At 37.4% G+C, this 18,673-nt stretch overlaps 1 protein-coding gene across 3 annotated transcripts in view; it reads right to left on the bottom strand.

Moving 5' to 3' along the window:
- The window catches only part of ZNF654 (zinc finger protein 654), a 35,688-nt gene that overhangs the window by 14,569 nt on the left and 2,446 nt on the right, over window positions 1–18,673 (bottom strand). Inside the window, exons 2-4 of one of the 3 annotated variants that reach the window (XM_072361566.1) lie at window positions 12,296–12,441; window positions 6,052–6,133; window positions 3,467–3,602 (exon numbers count right to left, since the gene is read on the bottom strand). In XM_072361566.1, coding sequence (XP_072217667.1) covers window positions 3,467–3,602; window positions 6,052–6,133; window positions 12,296–12,441 — 364 coding nt within the window. The remainder of the gene's footprint in view (window positions 1–3,466; window positions 3,603–6,051; window positions 6,134–12,295; window positions 12,442–18,673) is intronic. The other 2 variants (XM_072361568.1, XM_072361567.1) reach the window with 2 other exon arrangements.

Below are 18,673 nucleotides of genomic sequence, written 5' to 3'. Positions count from 1 at the left end.
ATATATATTACATTTTAATTAACACCTAAATGTTGACGCATTTAAATAGCCCTGATCTCTAGAAATTGTCTTTTCATACTTAGAAGCTAAAGTTGAAGCTACAATTTCAACAATATCAACTGAAACAAGCATTTAATTAACTGGAAAATAAAGAAATAAGATGACAACTTTACCTTTCTATTTTAAAATATTATGCAGATTCTAACATTAAAGGTTAAAATGTCATTCAAGCATACAAAAGCTATAATGTTTCTTTTATTCTGAGATTTGTTTGCATCTTTTCAAGCAAAAGCACTCTGAGATGTCAACTGTGTGTTAATGTTAATATCTTGGAAATCGTGGCCCAATCTTAGTCTTGCATTCTCAGCAGCTTACTTATTAAAGAGAAAGAGTCAGAAAAGTCAATTTTTAGTGCATAGCCTGTACTACTACAGTATTTCATAACTAAAAAAAACACTAATTTCAAGTCCTTTAAGGCTACAAGTAAGCATGGGAAATTTATACCTTAAAAGGAAACAGCATGAAGAAAGTTAAAAGCAAACTAAAGGGACAAAGGGACAAGAGATTTAAAATATATATATGTGGTTACTGAAAACCACTATCTGAACAGCCAAGAGAAGATATTCCCCAAAATAAAATACTACCTGTGCAAGAAGCTTTAATTTACACTGAATTTTTTTAAAGGATCCTTGGCTTGAAAAAGCACACTTTATGCTCAGGAACAGGATTTCTTTGTCATTTGTATTTTACGAAAGCTAATGCCAGTACATGCAAGTGAACACTTAGGTATGCAATCCAATGCGATAGAAGCTTTCAGATCAGATTTCTTTTAACAGATATACTCTAAGCTCTACCATAATAGACCTTATTCCCACTACCCATCAGCCCTTTTGGGTACAAACGTTATGAAGATGAAGGTGGAAAGAAAAGCCAGTGTCTAACAGTGGTCATATAACTGCAGAGAACAGCGATCATACAGAATAATCCTTAAGGCTGTATAAAGGCATCCCTTTTTTGGACTTCATATACTTCAGATAACAAATCCAATTATCAGTTTCATATACAAATATTATCCCACGGATTACTGAATATTCACATCAAAAAACCTTAATCCAGGAACATTTAGCTCATATTATCTAGTAATTTTAAGAAAACGCTGTATGTATAACTGGGTATAACATCCTTTTCCTTCAAATAAGTAAAGACTGCAGACTACAATACTGCTTGTTACATCATTCTCACTTTCTATGTGATGAATCCTTAGCTTGGTATGCTCCTCCACTTTGTAAGTGAGAATTCCACTTTTGACATGAACTCCCAGTGAACAACTCTTGTACACTAACACTGCTTTTAAACAGACTGAGCTTCCACTATGCAACTCACAGGGCTCTGCTCCCTCCCTGTTGTGGAATGCCATCTTTTTCCAAGAGGGTATTTACAATGTCTCTATCACTCCAAAGCAGAAGACAACTGTTAACTATATTAGCATTTAGGCAAGCCTGCAGTACATTAAAACAGTTTGAAGACAACAAATCTATTCTTGTCCAGGCAGCATGTGCAGCACTTTGCTTTAGAGCAACAGATGCCAGCCGTCAGCTTAGAAAATAATTAACTGCTTTCATCTGAACGCTCCTCTGTCTACAGTATTCTCTTTCAGAAGTTCACATTAGGTTCTCTTATTCTTTCTCATCCATCAGAAGTTTATTGCTCCCAAGGTTCAAGGAAATTACAGCTCAAATCAAACCCTGCTTTTTTTATTTAAAGCCCAAAGATTGCTTTCCTTTGCAGCCATTTCAGTACATACTGCAACACCTTCAACACCCCCAGGTACACTACAATGGATGTAAGGACTGGCACAGGAAGGTTTGTCTCGCCCTAACCTCGTGTGTGCAACTAATGAGCCCGGGACAGTATTATGTATGTAGTTAACACAGTACATGTTTACTTGTCCATCTGACTTTCACAAGTGACGGTTGATGATTCAACCTCTTCATTAACTGGCAGCTTTCTTCATTTAAAATTGTGATCCCTGAGGGTACTATACGGCCAAATATCAAAACATACTTCAAAAACTGCCATCCTATAAAGCAGCACTAAGTATTTGCTTTGTGTAATAATTCACAAGAATCTGATTTTAGAATGCGAGACCGAAAAAAAAGAGATTTTAAGATACTATCTAAAATAAAGTGTTTGTGATAACAGATGAGAGAAGGATATCAAAAGATACAGAGAGAAAGAATACCTCTGCAGAGGGTAAGGAGATGCAGCCTGCAACAAAAGGAAACAAAATGATCATCTAATAGGCTGTCTCATTCTTAATTTGCCAGTACGATGAACTGCTATTCATCATACAAAGGTACCATGCTGATCAAGGAAATCAGTAAGAAAAAGGATTCAAATAATTATTGGCTAGACAGATGGATATCGAACAAAATATTTCAAATTGCTATCAAGTCTTACATGCTTTCATTATTCCCTGAGCTGTTCTATGTACGTATGTTAATCTTTTAAGGATTACAACTTTGTCTTCCATTTGACACCTAAATTCAGATTTTAACCACCAAAGCTTTTAATCAGTCATGAGACACAGAACAAAATACGCACTTACTTTACAAGAGAGAGAACAACAATCGAACACTGCCCAGTTTATCAGATTAATCTGCCATCAACCCACTTTCCATGGTTATGACAACAGCTCACTGAACAGTCCTGACTTTACAGTTCTCTTCATATCTCTATGGATTGTATGTGTGTTGTTTTTTTGTTTGTTTGTTAGTTTTTAATATAAAAAAGACAATGAATTTGAATCATTTGAAATGCAAACAACTTTCAAGAGTTCCTCCATGAACATTGTTAGCAAAAACATTATCGAATAGGCTAGTAGAAACTTCCAATGTAGACTGGATGTATGCCATTTTTATCTTTATGGCTACATAAAAAACTTAACAATAATTCTTTCTTCTAAACCCAACGTTATTGCATATGCTACCATAAACAGAAAACAGCTATAAGATGTAGTTACAATTTCCACTCCTAATAGAGCCAAAAAAAGCTCCAATCCCAAGTATTTATAATTTAAAAGAAAAATTAAATGAGTTAGGGTACCTTGAAACAATATTATACATCAGGACCTCCCCTGATCATGATGCTTCAGAACCTAACTGAAGTCAAGTTTGTCTCTGCAATTCCAAGGTTAGAACACACCTGGACTTTGTAAATGCATTTTAGAAGTGGCTGCTCAGTAGTCTCTTGTATCTGATGAAATTGATCTCTACACTATCAAATTAGACTTAAGCTATTACCAAAGACATTTAGCTTCCTAAATAAAACAAAACACGACTGATACATTTTACTACAGAAAAAAAATTGCACAAAATGCAAGCAGACAACATCTAACCCTAATACCAAAAAGACATAACTTAACCATTTTTTTCTACTGCTGGAAAATATGTGATAAATTGAGTACCTAGTTCCTGTGATACAGGCTTTGCTTTAAGAATTGCTTGTAATATCGGATCCTCCCAAGGTCCACCGTCTCGAATTATTCGAGTCACTAATTCCAGGTTTATATTTCTGTATTTATTTAGAAGGTTCTGACATTCCTACAAGTAAAAAAAAACAAACACACAGTTGCAAAAACAAAAACAAAGTACTGTTTAAAAATACAATTATGCCACCCAAAAATTCACAAAGCTAGAAAACCCATTCATGTTCCAATACTTCCCCAGTCAAAGTCTACAAGGTCTTTTACTGATGAGGTCTATGCAAAGACCTAAAGCAACAACTTACATTCTGTAAGACTGTGGAGGCCAGAATATTTTCTGATGGCACTAAGCAAGCGTCTGCCATCCATATAAAAATGAAAACTCCTTTTGTTGAATTAGAGATATTAACAGCACACTGTGGGAAAAGTCTTCACCTGATGCTAGTCTGCACAGATTCAGACACACTAACATTGCACCTGTGACACAGGATGTAGCATAAACCCTTCTAAGGCTTTAGGAGAAAAACTGAATTAAGATATAACAAGATTTCCTCCTGCTGTTACTTACTGGTAAAAGTGTCAACATGATTAGAATTCTATGGTTCATCAACAATATCATGAATAAAGTATATAATTTTGAAATCAAAGCAAAAAGGTTTCTTATGTTTTTTGTCAAGGAGAGCTGTGATGACTATAATAATGCACCTGAAGAATAGCTTCTATAAACCATACAATTATCTTCTCCATATTCTTTTTCCTGTAAATTCTTTTAGTTTCAGCTCCTCAATGATTTCTTTTATATTCAGATGAATATGTATGACTGCATAAGAATGGTTAAGTAACTGAAACAATGGCTTTCATAATTCATTTGATTATACAAAATCTGCTCCAAAGTAATGTCTCCTGTTTTATTATGTTGGCCCATGATATCAACAGTGGATGCAATGGAGGTTGAACCCTCCCAACAATACTCCCTTATAGTTTGCTGCTGTGTGACAGATGGCAACAGAGGAGCAGTCCAAGAAACTCTAGCATGGATGAAGCAAAAGTGTGCCATTTAATTCCTTCATGCAGGAAAAAAATGGCAACAGTTGACACTTATTGAACATTTACAGAGACCAAACAGTGGATGTCATCACAGTGAGGTGATGGATGGCGCATTGCAGCAGCAGTGATAGCAACATGAAAGACAAGTCACAATGCCAAATGTCCACAGATATTTTTGATTTTTCTCTTTTTAAACAGAAGCACAGCATGCAGGCTCCTGCTCATCACTGACAAAAATGCATATCTAAGGGTGGTGCCAAAATTAAAAGATAGCATTTTGTAGCTGTGAATTTGCTCTGTCAACTAGTGTTATTGTGCTCTTTGCAGCTGTTGTAGATTCCTTGGAAATAAATAGGAGGCATTACTTTCAGAGTGACCTACACACATGCGATTCAAAAGTTCTTCATCAAGTAAAAATCTGTTTAAATACATTCATTGTTTAAAACTCAAAGTAATCAGGAATTATAATACAAAAGCCCAACAAGTAAATTTTCATATATCACGCTGCTAGATTCTTTCTTGTTCATAGACTGTTTTGGAAAAGCATTTATCACTGCACCACCAAAATGCATCATTACTCTTATGCAAGAAGCCAGGTCCACTCCTAGGGCTGCTAAGTCACTCCTTGACCCCATTCTTCCTCTATTTCTAATCAAGGATATAATTTATAATTGCTGCTGCTCTGATAATTCAGCTAAGTAGTGCTGGCTTTAATTTGTAGCAGCAACAAAAAATAGGTATTAGCATAAAAATTACAAGGGGATAGTTATTTCTCAAACTACAAATTACTGATCAGTATTAACAAAATAAGCAGCCCTATTTTCTACCCTTTCAATCCATATCATTAAATTTATTTTCTCATGATTAGCACAAGTGCTTTCTTTCCCATGCCCTGAACTCAACTCTTGAAGCTGGTTCAGGGCGCAGAGAAAAACATCTTATTGGGCAGGAAAAAAATAGGTGGCAGTTGGGAGGAGTGAATTTTAAATCCAGGAACATTTTTCTTAAACAGCTGTAAGTTACCATACAAAAAAATTGCCCCAGTCTAGTTGAGAATATAATCATTTTATACAGTGCCACATGCTGACCTGAGAAGTTCACTTTAGTTCACAGCTTCAATTACAAAATTGCTGTTTAAAACTGCTGAGGGAAACTTGAGGTTTCATGTCACAGACTGGTGTAAAACATTGGACAACATTAAGGTGTAGTTTGACACAAACAATTTCCCTTCTATGTAAGAACAGCATAGAACATGTCTTCAGACAGCAGGCAGGTAACTAAAAATAAAGCCATTCTACCTAGTCCAGAAAGGTTCAAATAGCTATACGACAACAAATTAAGAATAAATGACTTTCCTTTCAAATATCTTTTTTATTAATTAGTTTATATACGTCATTTTTGTACTATCATGGCATGTTTCCTTCAGGTCATATATTCACAAAAACAACCACCCAACCAATAAACTGTCTTAACAGCTACTAAAAGAGTATTAGAAGTTTAGATAAAGTAGGCAACGCTACCTGGATTGAACCTAAAATATCTTTCAAAGGATCTTCATAGAACTCATCCTTTCCAAAGAACAGCAGCAATTCAAAAAAACTCCTAAAAAACAGAAGTAGCGACAAGTCAAGCAAACTAAAAATGTTCATTCAAGAAACTAGAGTACGTTCACTATTTTCTAACGGTCTGATATCCTGCACTGGATTTTGGTAGTTAGACTCCACATCCCAAACACATATTTGTGACCTGATCCTTGATGCAGAATAACATACGAACAGCTACAGATAAGCTATTTTACAAATGTGAATCGGTAGTAAAACAGAAAAATAATTAAGAATAAGTTAAAATCCCCTCTGTTACGCCATTTGTATAAGTTGAGGACACCTAATGCCTGCCTACTCTTCTCTCTCAAGAACTGCTGCTCTCCATTCACCATTAAAAAAAAGAAACCCCAATGCCAAAGCATTTGTCAGATATGCAGCAATTCTGAGTAAACAGAAAAAAGATCCAGCACTCCTCCACTGACAGGCTTTTGACTTAGAAATATTACTGACAGCAATTTCTTTCCTCACTGCTGCACTCAGTCTTTGGTTGCAATATCTCTTTAAACAAAAAGGCAGATATTCACAAACTTCTGGATGAGGAATTATTTTGCATAACAATTATATTCACTGCAATTATTCCTAAATTTTAGCGACTCATTACTTCCGTACGTTTGAAAGTATATCCACAACAGTTTTCATTTTTAATACAGCAGATCCAAAAGTTAAAGAATGGATTTAAAGCAAAGTTCCCTCTCATATTCAGAAATGCTGAGGATCAGAGAATCTTAATATTAACATAAAAAGAACTTTCTAAAAATTTCAAAAAAACTCCAATAAGAATATTTATGAAAATAATGGAAAAGTGTCACAAAATTAGGCAGCCTTTAGATTATACTGCAAAGTTGATCACTGGCTAAGAAAAAACATGTCAGAAACAGACGTAGAAAACGTGAAAAGCAAATTCATTAAGTTCAGTGATGGGACATACCTCCAAGCCTTTAAATCTCAGTTAAGATATGGAATGGGGGTGCGTGGGGGGAAACAAAACCAATAGCTAAATAAGTACTTTATTTAGAAATACAGTATCTCATTCCACGCTGATAACATTTTTGCTGCATATTGACTCTTAGGAAAGGTCAAACTTGAGTCATATCATGATCAGGACAACTGAAACTTTAATATTTGGCTATGACAAAACTACTTACAGTAAATGATATAGGCATAAGTTTAATTTGTTTTGACTGATTTAAAGAGAATAAGATTTGAAGGAAAAAAACAAAAACACCATGGAAAACTAACAATGAAGATGTGCGTACCATAGTTTTATTCTGTACTGACACATCTGCACCACAGTCACAAAACCATATAATGGCTCAAATTGAAAGGGACCTTAAAGATGAAGATTTAGTTTCAAGCCCCTGCCTTGGGCAGGGCTGCCACCCACCAGCTCACTGCCCAGGGCCCATCCAACATGGCTCTAAACACCTTCAGGGATGGGGCACCACAACTTCTCTGGGCAGCTGTGCCAGCACCTCACCAAGCTCACAGAAAAGAACTTCATTCTAATATCTCATCTAAACCTACCCTCTTTCACTTCAAAACTTCACTTCAAATCTATTACCCTTTTTCCTAACATGACACTCCCTGATGAAGAGGCCCTCCCTATCTTTCCTATAGGTCCTGGAAGGTTTCTGTAAGGTCTGCCTGGAGATGTGTCTTCTCCTCTTCATAGGAGGGGTGCTCCAGGCCTCAGACCATCTTCACAGCCCCCTCTGAACCCAAACTAGCAGGTCTAAAATCTTCCCCACCAGCCTCAATCAAGCATGTCTGAGAAGGATTGCTACAGGTCTTCTACATGCATTCCGCAGACTAACTGTCAACCTAACACAAGCAGCTGTTAGCAAGGTCTTCCTTTCTCTGCTGCCTCCAGTACTTCAATAGCATGCTGAGGATGGCAGGGAGATGAGGCAGTTAACAAGCAATACCCAGTGAATGACTGTCTTTCTCACTGATAAAGTGTAACCTCATGAAGTTTGCTGATGGCACCAAGTTGAGTCATGCAGTCAAGAAAACAGAACCGAAGGATGCCATCTAGAGGGATCTGGACACGCTCAAAAAGTGGGCAAATGAAAATGGACACGCTCAAAAAGTGGGCAAATGAAAATCTAATGAGGTTTAACAAGTCCAAGTACAAGGTGTTGCACATTGGTCCAAGCAATCCCAGATAAAATAAGTGACTGGAAGAAGAGCTTATTGAAAGCAGCCCTGCAGAGAAGAACTTCAGGATCCTGATGAATGAAAAGCTGGACGATGAGCCAGAAGTGTGCTCTTGCAGCCAAGAAAACCATAAGTATCCTGGGCTGCATCAAAACAGGAGTGGCCAGAAGGGAAAGGGAGGCAACTTTCCCCCCCTTACCTGCCCTTTGAGGCTCCATCTGGAGTCCTGTATCCAACCCCAGATCCACAGTACAAGAAGGATGCAGATCCAGAGGAGGTCACAAAGATTATCAAAGGCCTGGAGTACCTCCCCTATGAAGAAAGGTTAAGCGAGTTGGACTTGTTTAGCTTGGAGAAGACAAGGATATTGGGAGACCCTATCGTGGCCTTTCAGTACTTGAAGGCAGCTTACAAGCAGGAAGGGGATTAACTTTTTACATGGTCTGATAGTGATAGGACAAGGTGGAACGGCTTTAAACTTATATAAATAAAATAAAAAAGTATATTTTCATTAGATGTTAGTAAGAAATCTTTTACACAGAGGGTAGTGAGGCGCTGGAACAGATTGCCCAGAGACTTTGTGGATGTTCCATCTCCAGAGGCAGTAAAGGCAAGGTAGGATGGGATACTGGGCAGCCTGATCTAGTAGCTGGCAACCAAGTTTGTGGCAGGGAGATTGGAAGTAGATGATCTTTAAGGTCCCCTCCAAACTAAGCAATTCTATGATTTGTAGAAGGAAGAATGCTAGCATTAGGACCTGAATCTTACCAGAAGTTCATATTTACCTGAGGAAAGAAATGAGCAAATGCTGCAACATTCACCTCTCTAGATACTTACATAAGCAGCAGATGGATGCTACTACTTATGTAATTAGTAACACTCAGTAGATGCCTTTTTTCAGCTCACTTAAGTCTCTTTAGAGTAGTGTAGCCACATAGCATCCCTACAGAGAAGAGATACCATATCATGGCGTGAAAAACTCTCCTCATAACATGGTTCCTGCTTGCCAACCTGATTTGGTGTTCCCCCTCCACTTGTCATTTCTTCAAGTGTCCCACTTTAATTCTTATGTGGACTTTATTCTACTCCTTAGCATTTGCTGCCTTGCTTAGAACTCTTCTTGTCCTTCCTTCTGTACCACCTTTTGAGATGGGAATGAGCAGGTACACCAAAACAGCATGGAATGTTAACGATGTTGTGATGTACTGTGATTCTGAGCAGTTAGCTCTCTGCTTTGTTCCATTTTACTAGTCTCCTGACACTCCGAATTGCTGAGCATTGTGATGCACACTGAAGCAACATTTTCATGAAGACATTCAGCATGATAACACAGTCTCACTCCGCGGCTATAACTGTCAGTTTGAAGCACATCACACTGAACATTTTGATTATTCTGTTGCTTTTTTTGATTTGTGTTACACTTTGAAAGATTAATGCAGTGGAAAGGTGATACAAGAGTAAAATGGCAAAAGGGACAAATTGGAAAATGCTCGCCCATTTCTGAGGATCTAGGCTCAAAGGGAAAACCCCATGAAGGAAGAATCTCCAACCAGAGATGCTTCCCTAGTCACAGTCAGCCCTTAAGTGGAGTCTAAGAGACGTGCAGCCAGGCTCTACCCCTTCCGGTCACACAGCTGAATTGCTTTCATCTGTACTCCCAGGGCAGCGCTGGTCCTTTCCCCAGGTGATCAGTGGTTCAGGCAGTGATTTAACAGTTCCTACACAGCTTGTCTTCATCTTTCCCCAAGTACTACTGCACCCTTGTCTAAGCTAAATTTCATCACTCCCTTTCATAAATCCTTTCTATAGTTATTTACAGTTCATTCCTTATGATACCAGGGAAACCACAGTACCATAACCAAATGCATCTATCTCACCAACTGAAATAATTTACAATCGTATCAGTAGTATGACTGTTGAACACATGGTTGAGAAGAGCCCTCCAAACCCTAACCTAAAGGTGGTTCACATTCTTCTGCTTCTATTGAAGCTATGCTGATGCGATGGAATAAAAAATGAGAGACCAGTAAATGAGCCAAGGGAGCCTGGCTGTAATGCAGTGAGATAAGCAATGTGCCAGAGCGTGGAGCAAGTATGCTTTTTGTCTCTACTCAGTGCTGCCTTATTTTAACATAAAACCATTCCCATTTGTTTTATCACTATCAGCTCACATATGAAGTTCTTCTCCACCTCTTTTTTTTTTTTTTTTTTTAAATAAATTCCATTCAAATAATAAAAGCCACAATCAGATCTCCACAAATGCCTTCTCTTCTCCAGGCAGAATAATCACAGCTTCCTCAACCTTGATTTGTAGCAGGGTTACTCCAAACGAGTAAAGAAAACCAGCAAACTATTTATGTTTCCTAATCATTAGTCTCCGTTTTGTTAAAATCACTATCTGCAATTCCATTCTGGCTTTGTTATCTTAACGCACAGTCTGCAATATGGTACATCCATATTTATATGCATAATAATGGTGTTTCTTAACATGATCACTTATTACTGGAATCAGAAGTTTGCCTAAGAACACTGACAACATTACTAGAAATCGCAAGTACAGACACCGTTTCATTTATGATGAATTATTTCATTTATAATGAACTAATACATACAAGAAATAACTCTCACTAATGCTAAGAGTTTATCATCCGGTTACCCACAAAGTCTTACTCTAGTATGACAACACAGTCAGGCAGATTCTTGTTCTCTAAAACCTAGGACTTGATTAAGATTTCCCAGTTAATTGCACTAAGTCCCAGAATCCCCTTATGATATTGTCAAACAGATTCATACAAAAACACAACAGGCCATTCTTCAGTACTTCTAAAACTGAAAGAAATGTATATATATATATAAAAAAAAAATTAATCAAGACATGTTGCCAGGAATAGCCACCATCCAAAATACAACAAATATCTGAGTTTCCAATTCCCAGTTCCCTCCAAACTCTGCTATCTGAAGGTATTTAGAAGTGCAATTTGACCTTCATGAAATGAGTTTTTCCTAAAAATTAATGAGAGGTCACCAACTTTTGATTCAACTGCTAAGTCATTTTCCGAGCATTCCAGTTTTAGAAATAGTTATATTTTGATTCCATAAATAAACCAGTGTCAAATAGTTCCCCCCAAAAAACTCAGTCTCTTCAGCAAAGTTTCACATCACTTGAAGATAGCAGATATTCTGACAAGCGTACAGAATAAATCTTTAAGTTTTACTTAACTATTACTAGCAGGTAAAGAACAGTAGACCGTTCCACCAGACCAAGTAAACTGAGAAAGGCTATTAAAAAAATTCACCTCTGAAGACTAGACAAAGCACAAGTGAGACATTTCCAAATAAATTTTTTTAACTGAGACACAGAGCTACATTGGAAAGTGTTGCTCAACAAGAAAGCTGGACAGATAAACTGATCCGAGCAAACTGAACCAGCAGATAGAGACAGCACTCAGATTTTTATCTCTATCTGCTGATGAGAAAATCACATATATAGGATCTCAGCTAAGTACAAGAAAGTCATTTAAAGTGTTGAAGGGTTTTCTGTTGTGATATTTTTTCTTTTTTTGTTTTAATCTTCTGTCCAGAGCAGCAGTTTTTGAGATCTGAAAAGTTCTTTTTTTTTTCCCTTTCTCTGAGAACCCTTACTTATCATTACCCTCACACTTTCAGTCTTCGTGTGGGAAAATCAGCACCGCATACAGGAAACCATACAGCAAGATATATGTTCTAGCATTCTGCAGTACTCTGTCAAATTGAACATACACATAACTAGCCAAAAGTCATAGCAAATGATTCCTACAGGTATTTTCAGAACTTGAACATAAAAATCCATTTTAAAATTCATTACTTTCTTAAATAGTGTAAGAAATGTGTCTTAATTATTTTAGCTTATTACATCAACCTTAAAACCTCTGAGGATCTCTGAAACCCTACTGGCTATTATAAAAGTACAACACCAACATTCTACATTGTAAGGGAAATAGTAAGAAAAATATGATGTACTTACAAAGCTAGACTACTCAATACGTATTGTACGTGCTCACATTCAGCTGGGAATGATACACAGGCAGATGTGAAACAACAGAGAGCTGTCTGAAGCACCTGAAGCTGAGGCAGAGGAACCTGCCATCTTCCAGCATAGTCTTCAACAACCTAATGACAAAAACATTGAAAGCCATATTACAAACCAAGAACATCCTCTTTAATCATGAAACTATAAATAGTTTGTACTGTACCTGCTTCATTTCCCCTCCTTCCTTAGAAGTAGGGTTAATAACATCAAATAAAACTCCCAATCCACAAAAATAGAAGCCTGACCACCTTCAGTCAACTAAAGAAAATTAATTACTTATGTTATAACACTAAGAATACTTAACTGATCATTTACAGAGAGCAAGACCAAGAAATATATCCATCTTATGTAGCAACATAGTAGTTATAGTACTACTACTATGTTACCACAGTACCACATAGAAGATACATTAAACATAAGCTTTCATTTTGCAAGTGAATACAAATTATGGAGTCTGTAGCAATTCAGACAGCCTACTCTAAACTAACTGAGGAAAACGACCACCCAACATTCTTCCAGGCTTCTCACTAGCAGAAAAGCGCAGAGACAGTCTCTCTAACATAATCAAATAAATAAATTTGGCCCTTTTTATGTGTATGACAGAGCTTGAAGCTAACTATACCATCATTTACAGTTATGAAACTACATCACTATTTTAAAAGGAAAAAGAAGATAAAATAAGTGTTTTAAGGAAGACATGTATCCAACCCCTTTACTGGTCATACAATCGACCTCACTTGTGTTATTAAATGCAGGAGTCCCCATATTTCTGACATCACCTATTCCCACATCAGGTGGCTCAACTAAGATAACACCACTTGAAATTTCCACAGCATTATCAACATACTAAATTCCACTCCATCTGCTTTCATACTGTCTCTGTATAAAGGACAGCATTTAGTTCAGCACAGCATTAAAACACATACTGGTAAAGGCTAAAGATTGGTCACTGTGCTGCTGCCCTAGAGAAAGTAGGAGTTTAAGGGCTTTGGATCTTCACAACTCCTTAACCAATAGCTAAGATGTAAGTTATATGCAACACTGAGCAGACAGAAAAAGCATATTTGTTCTATGCTTTGGCACATCGCTTATCTCGTTGCTTTACAGCCAGCCTCCCTTTGCCTGTACACTGCTCCCTCATTTTTTATTTTATTTTTTTCCAATCACACAAGCACAGCTTCAACAGAAGCAGAAGGATGTGGACTAGCTTTAGGTTACGGTACAGCATACCCTTCTCCAGCTGAGGGAACTTAACTGAGATCTCCTATATTTGTAGGAACTGAGAAGCTGGTGGGGAACCACAGTGCCATCAATCTACTCCTTAGTGGACACACGGAACAAGCAACAGACCCCAAGAAAGCTGTGAAGTGCCAGCCCTCATTGCACACCTGAGCAGCTTAACTCAAGAGCCAGTCTGGCTAGCAAAGCACAGTTCAAAGCAAAAAAGCAAATCTATTGGTCTGCAGGTTTTCTTCTAGACTGGAAATCTGTGAAGCTCTCTCAGACCTGCCCACTACCCTTCAGCTACATAAAAGATTTCAAAATCAAGTTGATTAGCCTGCGATTTTCGCACCAAAGCTATACACCTAAATTTAAGGTTCTACAATCTGAACAGGCCAGCAACCCATTTCTGACAGTCTGATTATACCTGCTCCCAAATAAAGTAGCTACTGACAATGGGAGCAATGTTATTTCTTGTTGTAATTTCAATTTTCACTAAGAATGGAGGAGATTGATTTGTGTTTTGAAATGGCATTCTGCTTTTCTAACAAAATTTTAATAATTTCTGCTTCAGAATCAGTTAGTTTAATGCAGCGAATATCTAGGTCAATTGGAAGAGAATTAACTGACTCGTGGATAAATACTCTTCCTGTTACAAGGAATAATGAGCACTTCAGAAAATTGTACTGACACCACCTATTGTGGTCTCTCTGAAATACTTCTAAGCAGGTCCCTTGCATAAGAAATAACAAACACCTTATAAAAACCAAAGCAGACCAAGAAAACAGACTCTACCGGTTTTAGACTCTATGAGGTAAAAGAAAATAATAATAAAAGCTTTAGTTCCTACCAAGGTGTTCTATGCAACATAACCTGTCAGCCACAGTACTGACACGCTGGTAAATTATTTCAGTCGGTGAGACATTTGGCTACGACACTACTTCTTCCCTGGTATGATAAAGGACAAACTGTAAATAACCATAAAAAGGATTTATGATAGAGAGTGATGAAACTCAGCTTAAACAAGGGTGCAGCGATACTTGGGTGTAGCAATTGGACAAATCAATACAATGGGAAAGACATTACAAAAGAGATGTGATGAGAGAAGGACCAGAATGATAGAAAGTTGCTATAAGGGATGGGAAGAAGATTGCTCACCTGTATCAGAAGATCCTAGGCTTGCAGGTGAAAGCATCACCAAGGAGAGATCTCCAGAAAGAGATCTTTCCCCAGTGGCAGTTAGCCCTTAAATGGGGTCTAGGAGAGGTGCAGCCAGGCTCCACCCCCTTCTGATCACACAGCTGAACTGCCTTCATCTGTGCTCCCAAGACTGACCCAGGTCCTTTCCCTGGGTGCTCAATCAGAGTTTCAGGCTGTGACTCAACAGTTCCCATACGCTGGGGAAAAATGAAAACGAGCCAAAAAGAAAACAAAACAATCAAAGCAGAGAGCTAACTGCTCAGAATGACAGTACCTCACAACATCTTTAACATTCCATGCTGTTTTGCTGTACCTGCCCACTTCCATCTCAAGAGGCAGTGCAAAACGAAGGACCAGAAAAGCTCTGAAGCAAGACAGCAAATGCTAACGAGTGGAATAAATTCCACATCAGGATCAAGAATTAAAGTGGGACACCTGAAGTTGTAAAGAAATGACAAGTGGATGGGGAACACCAAATCAGGTTGGCAAGCATGAACCATATACAGGAGAGCTTTTCACACTGATGTGGAGCTACGGATCTCTTCTCTAAAGGGATACCGTGAATGTAGAGTGGCTTCTTTACTCCGAAGAGACTTAAATGAGCTGAAAAAAAGGCATCTACTGAGAGTTCAGTTTTGCAAGAGTGCTATTAAAGCACAAGTAATACTAGATTTAGCGTTCTTTCTGGAAAAAAATCATAAAAGAAATAATGAAAACTTTCTTAAAATTCTCTTCAGTTGATGGCCTGTATGTTGTTACACATCCCACACATCATCAAGATAACTGCATCTTTATAAACTAGATTCAATTACTCAAATACAGTAGAAAAAAATCTTAAGATTCCAGGGCTACATAAGACATTATTTAAAATACCGTATAAAATCATTTCAAATCAGTATCTAAAAAAACGGATGTAAGCAATGGCTTTACAGCAATTCAGATGAATATTACATAAGGAATAACCAAACATAATCACACTTCTGGCAAAAGAGAAAAACATCACCAAGCAACAGCATGACACATCCTGTAAGACAAGTTTCTGCCAAAGTTCTTTCTATCTTTAAAGCTAGATACTTTCCCCCACTCACAGTTGCTGAAGTCTCATGTATTTGGCTGAGCTTGCTTTAACGGTGAACAAGACCTAAGGCAGTTCCATATTCTCATTACATTTAGTTAACCAAAGAGCAAGTTTCCAGATGCATTTACAGTCTGCTATTTATACAACAGTGAAAACTATTAATCCTATCAAAGTAAATTTGACTACTAGCAGCACTGCAGTTAATGTACCTGTTAAAGACACCATTTGATGACTGAAATAATTATTGAAAAGATGTAATGTTTCTTCATATCTTTCAGTTAACATCCCCAGAATGAAAACTGACTGATGTATAAAAATAGTTTTATTGTATATGGAAGGGACGGCTGACAACATGTGAACTGAACACAGGAATAGCTAAGTGTAGGTCACAAACGATGTTAATAAAACAGAACCTAAGTTGACACTCAAATAAAACACAAATATTTAATACTGTCATCTGAAGAACAGTAACCTAAAAACATGTGTTTTATTATTACAATGATAATACCTATCTAATGTTCTGCCTTTTTTATTATTTGAAAAGGCCTGAATAGCAAGCAGCCTATAATCTACCAGACACACTATGCTACAGAAGTATCTTTCCAACATTCTTCCTTTTAAGTGTACAGAGGTGCAACTCAGAAGTTACAAGGATCCCAACAGACTTTTCCATGCAAAACTGAAAAGCTTAATTTCTCATACAAAATTGAATCTTTGAGACAAGGTGTTCAGAGCTGGAAAATTATGTTACTCTCCCTTTAAAAACTTTCATTTAGCTAGAAAATTCAAAAAACCAACAACCTAAAAACGCCAATCAAACAAAGCAAATGAGACTGTAAAAGGTGCTCTTAAAGCCACGAACAAGTGACTAGCATTTTCATTCAATAAACTACAAATATACATACATGTATATACTATGACACCAGAATTAACTGCAAGAGAAAACAGTTCGTTCAGCACTAGAAACTATTCCTTTCAAAAGAGAAAAAAGCTTCAAAGAAACAGAAGCACTCACATGACCAAGATTTTTGTAGCTCCTCTTTAAAATGTATGAATAACAAAAACATGGCCCAGTAGTCAGAAAAGTAGTAAAAAACTAGTTTGGCATGACCTGAAGTTGTTCTGTTTTGGACTGAATATTAAAGTAACTGAACAAATATTGACTTGAAGATTTAAGTGAGAATCAAAGCAAGTAGTCGCAAATTTGAGCGTGTCACAAAAAGTGTGAGAACGCATTGTGCCCCAAAGGAAGAACAATCAAAGATACGTATATTTTTCTACCTTCGTTTATACAGAGCAGCAGATACACCAAAGCACGAATAGACAATTAACACCTAAACCACAGCCTACTGGATTTTTATTTTTATTTTTCTGTCTGCTAAAATAGATCTAGGAGCCATCATCACACCTGGCGCATTACTAAGTTTTATTTCTTAGCTCCTTAATACATAAAGCCAAGAATTATTTTCCTTGCAGCGACTGAAGATACTGCTGATTAATGAAAGCCAACCAGCAGTCATTATTTCAGGAAGTCAGATCACACTGGAAGGCTGTAAACTGATGCCACAGCAAGAGAAGATCAAGAAGTGTTGAGCTCTCACGGTATTACTTTAGATCAGAATTATCCTGTGCTTGAGTCAGTACTGAGTAATATAAAAATAACACCTAGTACAGCTATGCAGCCGTGTGGACAACTACAGAAATGCTGGGTGTAACTTGTAATATTTTGATAGTACTTAATGATACAAGAAAAGACTGAAAAGAGGAAAAAAATTCAAGGTAGTTGAGAAAACTACATCCACTTCAAATGCAACAAAGTAAGCTATATTCCCTTTTCACCTCCCTATTAAGGTTTGTTTTCAAATCAAATTCATCCTTCTAATTATAGAACCACTTCCTTTGCAGTTAAAAGCTGCACTACTTTGTCTACCCCTCGTTATTTGTATGCACTCACACAGGAACCTCCCAGAGACACTGGTCCTAGAGGTGGGCAAGGAGCCCCTGAAAAATCCTCAAAGCAATTTCAAATTCTGTATGTGACACAACAAGCTGCAACTCAGGAAGCCCTCCCAAACGTTTAGATCGACAGGGTTCTATTAGATACTATCTTTCCATTTAAAACTACAAATAGTCACAGATGCCTTTTCTCTTGCTTGCCAAAGCTGGAAACAGTAGACTTGTTTTTTCCCAACACATAAGTGGCTTCAATGCGCAGTGATCTTCACAAATGTGAAGAAATGCCAAATCAGCAATTCTAGAAAGAAACACAGATACATAAACTAGACACTTACTTCATTTTCCAGCTGTCTCTTTTCGTTCCCAGCTACAGAAATCTTGATTTTATTTCCCCATGTTATCAACCTCAAATAACTGTCTAAGACAATATTTTATTCCACCTTGGAAGGATCAGGGTGTAACGGTGCTGATACAACACAACAGATCCCAGAAAATACAAATGGCTTTGCAGTCGTCGCACTCGGACTTGATCTTACATCACTAAATCATGATTATGCATGTATTTAAGAAAATGACATGATAGCCCAGCCATCTTTCGCAAACCTTCTTTAGTCTACTGTCTAAAAGCTAAGCTCAGCTGCAATACTCCAGGCCTCCAGAGTACTGACCCTGTTTCCAACTCTCTTTTAACTTTTTAACAGAATTCTAGAATAAAAGACATGCACATCAGTGCCTCATAAGGTCCTTGTCAGTCTCTTACCCTAGATAAAGTCATAGAGGTCTTTGCTTCCATCTGCAGTAAACAGCTCAACAGGCTAAAAACGGTTTAGGCCTTGCTTCACTTTTGCTGCAACTCT

This window comes from Excalfactoria chinensis, chromosome 1, assembly GCF_039878825.1.
Source record: "Excalfactoria chinensis isolate bCotChi1 chromosome 1, bCotChi1.hap2, whole genome shotgun sequence".
Lineage (NCBI taxonomy): Eukaryota > Metazoa > Chordata > Aves > Galliformes > Phasianidae > Excalfactoria > Excalfactoria chinensis.
Note: the sequence above shows the minus strand (reverse complement) of the source record. Positions and strands in the feature narration are given on the sequence as shown.